Source organism: Ochlerotatus camptorhynchus, unplaced genomic scaffold (genome assembly GCF_037179485.1).
Source record: "Ochlerotatus camptorhynchus isolate MF236.1 unplaced genomic scaffold, CSIRO-AGI_Acam_v1.1 ptg000261l, whole genome shotgun sequence".
In the NCBI taxonomy this organism is placed as follows: domain Eukaryota; kingdom Metazoa; phylum Arthropoda; class Insecta; order Diptera; family Culicidae; genus Ochlerotatus; species Ochlerotatus camptorhynchus.
This window is the reverse complement of record NW_027040751.1, coordinates 1,768,979-1,777,596: the sequence shown is the minus strand read 5'-3', so window position 1 is coordinate 1,777,596 and position 8,618 is coordinate 1,768,979. Positions and strand designations below refer to the sequence as shown.

Sequence of the window (8,618 nt, the reverse complement as noted above, 5' to 3'; positions counted from 1 at the left end):
GAAATAGTTCACCCAAAACCGACGACCCACTGCACTGTGCTCTTTTGCAGTTCGCGATCGCGCTACTACCTGACTGCCATTCGATTGATTGCTGTTCCAGCAAACGCGCGAACATAATGATTGGCATCACCAGCGCAGCGCCATCATCAGCAGTGAACTGAGTAGGGGGAAAATTGGTTTCGATTTTTCCGCACCCCACAAGACGCCAGATGTGCGACGGAAGAAAATTGAATTAAAATCTAATGGGAGCACCCCAAGATCCGATCGAGCTGGACTCTACAGTAGCTGCTGCGTCTCGGTGAACCGTTAAATTACGAACTAATTTGAGATTTCCATCGAACGCAGAAGAAGAAGAAGATAGAGTACTCGGAACTAATCCCTCCCCTCAATTAGTTTGTTTGTTATTTTATTTTCCGTCGATTGGCAGAGTGTGAACGTGACCCAATTACCGACCGCGCACTGTTGTTATCACACTTTTGTGTAAATAATTAGGGAAAATTGGAGTGACGAAAAAATGGACCACCAACCGGAGGATGGTGGCATTAGGTGAAAAAATGCATTCAATGATTTTCCGATTCACCCTGCCGAGTAACCATGAAGGCATGAAATTGATGGGCTCACAAGTGACGGAGCTCGAAATGTAAATCAGTTCGCGGTGTCAATTGAACCAAACCCAAAGAGGACAGTGCACAAACGAAGTGGAAAAATGCACCCTCTCCGATGGCTAAGGTGAAGTGAAGTGTAGTGAAGCAAAAGATTTCTTGAAAAAGCGAAACGACTATGGTGACATACAACATGGACGTGCACCCGCAGCGGATGAGTCGGCCCCGGAGGGGGTCCAGCGTCTCGTCCGGCTTCCGGCTGCTGGATGCCGATCAGCTGGAGACCATGTCCAGCGTGAGTCGGAACTCGATCTGCAAACTGAGGATCGATGCGATGTTCGACGATACGAGGTAAGGATTTCTGGGTGTTTTTAGTTAACGATGGTGGTGGTTAATATGTTCTTCAAAGCGCTCAAAAGGCATAGCTGGTGTTTAAGGCAAATAAGTTTTCCAGGTAAATCATTTTTTTTTTGTGAATAAGAGGTTTCAATTGATGGTCTAGCATTCGAATGTAGCGGACTTTCCACATTCGTGCAAAAACGAAGAGTACTCACATATTGCACTGATAATTGAAAATCAGTGGATGTTCTGGTTTATCAGTACTAGTTGCAGTTCAATTTGTCTATTAAAAATTAACATAACACATACATTTATACCACATGAATAAGACTCTTGGCATGCAGTGCCTTCCCGTTTTCAGAATAGTTCCAGTAGCCTTTGAAGTAATGTTGAGTGTAAATGTGGTAAAGGCCAACCAAAATACAACTCTATGTTTCAAGAATGAAACACATTTACGGATCTTCTGAACTTTGAACTCATGGTTAGGTCACAGCAGAGATGCCAGCGTGAAATTTTTGTGGAGTTTCAGGAATGTCTGTAATAGTGCTGCATTAAATTAGCAGAAGGTTTGCGTGTGATGGGGGGGAGGGTCATGAAATAGAAGCGAAGTCATGTTTGAGCAAAAAAGACCTGCTTTTAACAAATTGAACCTAATTCGAGTAGGAAATGCCATGGTGGTCTGCGCACCACGCAAGAACAACGAGCTGCCTGCAATGGTTCCGCATGTTGATTAGAATTTATGACATTGCACAGTGATCCAGAGCGGAAAAATACATGGAAATTGGGTTTTCCTCAAAATCTACTGGTTTTAGCGTTTTGATGTTTAGAATAGAGTTGTTGGAAATAAAAAAGCGCATCTTTTCATTGGAACAGTCATTAGGGTGATTCAGTTTTAGGGTGACTTCAAAAATTTAACTCTTCGTATTTCTTTCATTCTCTTTTCGCACACGGAGCGCTTGGTGGAACAGCGACTTTGGACGTGAGCCTCGTCCCAGATCACCATGGCAATTCAATTCAATTCAATGAAGCCGACCAAAAAAAGCGGAATCATTTTAGAACCAACCAAGGACGATCTACGGAAGGAAATTGCCGGTGAAGCACGGAATGAAATACGAAGCGTTAGAGAAAAAGTCCAAGGGATTCCAAAAGAAGTAATCAACGACGGCGCACAGTGGCACGAATATGAATAAAGACGGTCAAAAATATTTTCTACCCTTTTTCGACGTTTTAGAGACTGGGTGTATTGGGAGAAGTTGCTCAAAATTATAACTCGCATCTTTTGAAATACACACCTGAATAATCTTTAAGCTAGTATTACACATCCAAATTCTAACTTTTTCCAGTTACGAGATAATGGTTCCATGTCTTGGACAAAGTTGCAGAGCAGTTGATTTCATGAACATTTGCTTAAGACACCAAATTTCTACATCATAACTCTGTAGAGCTATAATAGATTTTCTTTCAAGACTACCTTAAAATTGGTTTTTTAAGTTAATTAGTGCTTTTTTTCAAATTTGATCAATTTATCATGTTCTAAGAAATTGTTGGCATCATTAAAATATACAACTTTGCTGAATACACCAATCCTTTTCATTGACATCAATGTGATATACAGCCCATCAAGCGTTTTAGTGACCTCATATTCAACGGCTCGAAAAGGGCGGGCCCTGGCGGGGTCTAAAACTGGTTGTATTTTGAAGATTACCTTATAAAATATTACTTCTGAAAATTTCAGCGTTGGGTACTGAGGGGTACCTAGCCAAATCTCGATTCGAAAATGTCAATATTATATACAGCCCATCGGACGGTTTTGTGACACCATATTGAACGGCCCGAAAAGATGGTAGGCGGCCCCTGGTAGGGTTTAAAACCGATTGAATTTCGAAGATTACATTATACAGAGTTATGATGTAGAAATTTGGTGTCTTTAGCAAATGTTCATGAAATCAACTGCTCTGCAACTTTGTCCAAGACATGGAACCATTATCTCGTAACTGGAAAAAGTTAGAATTTGGATGTGTAATACTAGCTTAAAGATTATTCAGGTGTGTATTTCAAAAGATGCGAGCTATAATTTTGAGCAACTTCTCCCAATACACCCAGTCTCTAAAACGTCGAAAAAGGGTAGAAAATATGTTTGACCGTCTTTATTCATATTCGTGCCACTGTGCGACGGCAGGGAGGCAGCTCCCATACCTGGATCCCACCTATCGACCCTTCAACTCATGAACCGGGGACCAACGGCTTTACTTCCCTTCCCAAGGAAGGCGTGATCAGAGATGTTATGCCTCAGAACCTATGAACCCAGGCCTGCTGGGGTGAGAGGTAATCACGCTTACCACTACACCACCGGCGCCGCTCTGCAGGAAAAATAATTTTACGGATTTTTTGGAATGACCGCCGGACCATCCTGGGGAATCTTGGCATGTAGAACCAGTTTCGACTTCCCTACTGTTACAAAGAAAAAGGTGGATAACCATCCGTTGGACACTCAGCTTTGAGAACTAGGTTGCAAGTTGCTGTTGTTGATATTATAATCATTACCCTCTCACCGTGGCGCAGCAGCACCACCTTGTTCTAGACGTCTGATACGCCCTCGCGTGAACCCGAAATTATTCCGGATCCGCTGGACCATTATGTCCTAATTTTCATCAGTGCATAATTTCGAACAGTTTTATACTACCTGTGAAAAAGTCAACGATTCCCCATTTATCTCGGAGGAACTTGTGACACTCCGCAGTGGACCGTGAAGTTATAAAGATTGCAAATTGGAACGCTTGTTCGCTGAAGAACAAGCATATCGAACTGCTTGACTTCCTTAACGCCAAGGAAATCAACATAGCCATCATCACCGAAACCCATCTAAAGCCGGAAGTCAACATCTACCTATCGGACTTTCGGCTCTTGAAAATCGACAGAACCAGTGCAAGAGGAGAGGGAGTAGCCATTGCTGTGAGGCGTAACATCAACTGCCACCTGCTGCCAAACTTCCAACTCAAAATTATCGAAGCCATTGGGGTTGAAGTCGCTTGGCCCCATCACCATCATTGCGGCTTACTGCCCCAGACAAGTCAACAACTGGGATGGGTTGGCAGCGCACCTTCGATGAGATATCATCAAGCTGACTAGGCGGCGGAAAAAATATACCATTGCTGGCGACCTGAACACCAAACATCAAACCTGGGGCAACAGCTGACGCAATCAAAACGGCACCATCCTGAACAACGAGCTGCAGAAAGCGCAGTACAACATCTTGAGTCCGGACACTGCCGGTCCGGTGCTCAAGCCATCATCGATATCTACATCAGCAACATGGGCAATATCTTGCAACCTGTCGTGTATCAGAAACTCAGCTCGCACCACTCTCCGGTGGTGGCTAAAGTGGGTTCATCAGTCAACAAGTTCCAGACATCGTGACGAAACTACCATCGTGTAGATTGGTCGCAGTTCAACACTGCGTTGACACCAGTATCGACTATGACATCCACCCGGAAACGACCGACGACATCGACCGATGTCTGCGCTCCATCGATGAAGCGATTTCCCGGGCCAGGGAGCAACATGTTCCAGTATCCAGGCAGGTGAGAAATACTCTGAACCTTGACAGGCCCACTAAAGACCTCATTAGACTCCGCAACACGATTCGTAGGCAGTACCAGCGTACTGGGCTGCCTAACCTGAAGACCAATTGCAACCGTTTGAACAAAATCATCCAAGCCAGGATGATGGATCTCAGAAATATCGATTTTGCAAACAAGATTCGCTCTCTCCCAGATTGTGCTAAGCCATTCTGGAAAGTGACAAAGATTTTAAAAAATTGTTACCGATTTTACGTACCACGCGATATAGTAGCTTCGAATAAATCATTCCTAGTCATAATCCAGAATTTACGGAACCAGATACTGGAGCATTGGAACAGATGTCAATGTGTCTGCAATGACAATGAAATTATCTGAAATTATCGTTCATGGCCATATCCTATGATTTGATATGTAGTATGATTCATTGCCTAAAATATGACTATGGCCTAAAGAACTGGGATCAGGATCACAGGAACCGATGTCAATGTGACCATGAGTCACAGGATTCATCTCAAACTGTTTTCATTATTCATACCACCACATGATATGGTTTTCATCGATATGATCATACCTTACCGTATCGTATTGCGGAATCTATGAAATGGAATTCCGGAATCCCGGAACCGATGCAAATGTGACCATATGCCAAAGTTATCACCACAAATAAAAGATTGACCTTATCTTATCAGACTAACATGATTTACTATGCAACATGATTATTATACTGCGAATGTTACTGTTGGGTATAAAACCGAATTCCAAGGATTTCCCGGAACCGATGCCCATATGTCATCAGATACACTACAACCTGATTTTGTCGATCATAGCTTGTCATTTTGGCATAATATGATATCATAACCTCAATGCAATTATATTCCAACAAACCGTTCACCGGAATTCACAGATCCGCGTTGCGGAACCGATGCAAAACTGGCCAAAATCATTTCAATTCATCTTCATTCACTTGATTCTACCTATTTGACATGATTTGACATCCCACAAGATACTTTTGCCCGAGATATTACTATGTCCTACAAAACCGATTTCCGGGACCGGAATTTCCGAAACCGATAATATCGTAGCCATACGTTATGGAAATATCTACATTCAGTCTTACTAATCATATTTCATCTATCTGATATCATTTGCTGCACCAGACGTGTATTTCATTTGGTCAAACTGGTTAAAAAAATACAAACAAAAAAAACACAGACATATTTACATCTCCCAAAAACGAGGAAGGTTCTTAGGGATTGGTCCCTACGGCAAAAGTTAGTTCAACTATGCTCTTTGAATAAAAATCCAAGTTTAAGAAAATCGGATAAGGCATTGCTAAGAACGAGTTTGTTGAAAAAAATTCGTTCGTCCTGGAACTTTACGGGTTAACAGAGACTTCCATTCCCACTCCAGCAGCTTGAACAATACCGAGGTAATACCATGTGGATAAATATTTAATTAAACAGACCAACAATGGCATATGATTAAAAAAGACCATAACATGTTTAAAAAGAATAACTCATATTTGAATGGTTCAACAATTCCAAATGTACTATTTTAGTTATTTTGCAAATTTTACAATCTTCAGAATCTGTTGGAACATCGCAATTGTAAATGTAAAGTTTTATCGATCTCTATCTCTGATCATGCAATTCCAGTATGCCCGGAGTTTGGAATCTCAAAATTTCGACAAAAAATAGATTTATATTTCAATTTAGGAATCTAGTATTGTTGGGAAATTTTTTGAATTCTTCTTAAATATTTAGGCATAGGGCGTTCTAGCAATCTAAAAATACTTGGCAACACTACACATAAATAATAATTTCCGATATAGTTTCCTTTTTTCTTTAGAAATCAGTACTTGTTGCAATCAGTAGCTTCACTCTGGAGGTATTAATAAAAGAAAATTGTGCTTTCTTATAAATCCTCAAAAAAAATATAGAGAATGCTCCCCTAGATCGACGGGTGCTCCGATCGGCTCAAAACATTGGATTTTTATAAAGATGGTCTGAAATAAATAAATCCTCAAAATCGGAAGGGGTCAATTTCGCTTGCCTCGGACACTTGGTGCAGAATGACCCATTATAATTACATTTAGTTTATCGCACTCCAACAACCGGGCTCGATCTCTTCTCCGTTTTCAGCCCACTTGTCTTCCTGATCAAATCCAACCTCTCTTGGTACCTATATCGCGACAACTCCTTTTCCGACGCCTCTAAATCCTCCCGCACGGTTCGCAAAATCTCCTGCAATGAAGTTGCCTTCTTCGCAAACTGCTGCTCAATTTCTACCTTCTCCTTCATCAACGCCAGCTTCTCCTTCTGCAACGTTCGAACCTTCTCCTCCCTTTCTGCACAAGTTCCTTCTGATTTCTCCGTTTCCGGTTCTGCCATCAACATCTGTGGACGCTCGGAAATCTTTTCGAACGCCAGCCCGTTCGGTTGCTGTTGAAATTCAATCTCAATCAGCTCATATCTTGCCGGAAGCTCCACCGGAATCTGATCGTAGCAGCACAGCCCACCCTCACTTTTCTCACTGCAAGCCCCATCCGAATCGAAGAGCTGAATGTGGCGATCCCAAATCTGCGGTCTCATGGACGCCACCCACGCGCAATTCCAGTAGTTGTCGGCCAGGCGAATCCGTCCCAACGTGGGAAAGCCGATTGGGAACCAAGGAATTTGCGACAGGTGATTGAAGTTGACAAACAAGTTTTTCAATTTCGCCAGGCGTAGGTCGGAAGTGGCGTCCATCCGTGCGATATGGTTCCACGAGAGGTCCAGGATCAGCAGGTTGTCCATCTGTTGGAACCAGTTCAGATTGACGTACTCGATACGGTTTTGCGATAGGTCCAGGATCGAAAGAGCAAACAGGTAGCGAATCGTTTTCGGGAGCGCCGTCAGAAGGTTGCGATTTATGAGCAGCGTGTCCAAATTGTAATTCGGTACTGGGGCTATGCTCAGGTTTTGCAGCCCAGTTTTGTCAATCCGCAGGGAGCTGAGTGTGTCCGAATTGAAGTCAACCGAGACGATGTGTCCGCCCTTGAGGGAAAGGGATTCGGCCTCTGCTAGGTTTGCAAATAGATCTTGCGAAAATGTTGGAATGGTACCGAATTCTATTATCAGCCGGCGAACTTCCTCGAATCGAACGGATCCATGGTTCTCGTTGGAGCCGATGGTGATGTTCTCGATGTAACAGGAGGATAGTGTTTGCTTTCGATCGCATGGGTACAATTTGGCAAAGCTGGCTGTCACGTGGATCAGTATGATGATACTAGAAAATAAAGCACGTGATGAGCCGTTATGCCGTAAAGTGATTGGGAAGATGTACCCAATCGATAGGAGATTATTCATTTTAATGCGCCGAACCAACCGACTGCACTTCACTCATAAAAATATTAACTATGACTGGCAGTGTACTGTAGATTGCAAAGTGCAACTCCTTCTGTTTACGTTTGATTCGATGAAACGATCGATGTGTTTTGTAATCTGTAGGTGCTGATAACGGTTTTCTAAGGAGGCATCCGCTTCAAACGATCATGACTTAGCTACCCTATAATCTAATTCTGAATGCAGCGCTGAATCACTAATTCCTTTTTACGTCTCAGATCATTCGGCAACAGCAACTGCCATAATTCCATTAGTGATATTCCCTTCTGGAAATTACAAACGTGCATGCCACAAAATGTACAAATTCATGCAATGCAATGGTTGACATAGAAAACTATTAATTAAAAAGAATTTAGAGTCGGTCCAAGGTCGTGTTAGATCGACTTGAAGAAAATTGTATTAAACTAACCTGAACGGTTCTCTATTTATTTTTTTCCTAAATTATCAACAATCCCTATGAAACGATACAAAGCGATTTTTACCAGAAACACAAGAAGCTGAGCTTTTAAACAGAATGGGATTCCAGAGGATTATCTCAGGTAAAATTTACCAAAAATGCAGAGGATATTCTATGGAATTCCAGGTAAATTCAATTCAATTCTATTCCATTCAGCCCTGATTCTCAGGGGTACCTATCGATATCGATTTCTTCAGGCGATGGAAGCAAAGTAAAATAACAACCAGTGTTTATTAATGATCGTCTAGATGTACAA

The 8,618-nt window shown here is 42.2% G+C and overlaps 2 protein-coding genes across 3 annotated transcripts in view; one reads left to right on the top strand and one right to left on the bottom strand.

Annotated features, from left to right (window-relative positions):
- The first annotated feature begins 272 nt into the window (after positions 1–272).
- The window catches only part of LOC135705187 (uncharacterized), a 351,007-nt gene continuing 342,661 nt past the window's right edge, over positions 273–8,618 (top strand). For both annotated transcript variants that reach the window (XM_065226783.1, XM_065226782.1), the window contains exon 1: positions 273–953. In XM_065226783.1, the coding sequence (XP_065082855.1) occupies positions 781–953 (173 nt within the window). In that variant the 5' untranslated portion in view covers positions 273–780. The remainder of the gene's footprint in view (positions 954–8,618) is intronic.
- Positions 6,566–8,482, bottom strand: LOC135705198 (uncharacterized). The gene is made up of 2 exons (XM_065226805.1): positions 7,847–8,482; positions 6,566–7,789 (listed from the first exon to the last, which is right to left on the bottom strand). Exons 1-2 carry the CDS (start codon positions 7,867–7,869, stop codon positions 6,619–6,621), a joined length of 1,194 nt encoding a protein of 397 aa, XP_065082877.1. The 5' UTR covers positions 7,870–8,482; the 3' UTR covers positions 6,566–6,618.

What these genes read in the sequence shown, in the direction of transcription:
- LOC135705198 (XM_065226805.1), bottom strand. Translation starts at nt 7,869, where the DNA reads ATGAATAATCTCCTATCGATTGG. An exon ending in AATAATCTCCTATCGATTGG is followed by an intron (nt 7,790 to 7,846) that starts GTACATCTTCCC and finishes TTTATTTTCTAG; the next exon opens with TATCATCATACTGATCCACG.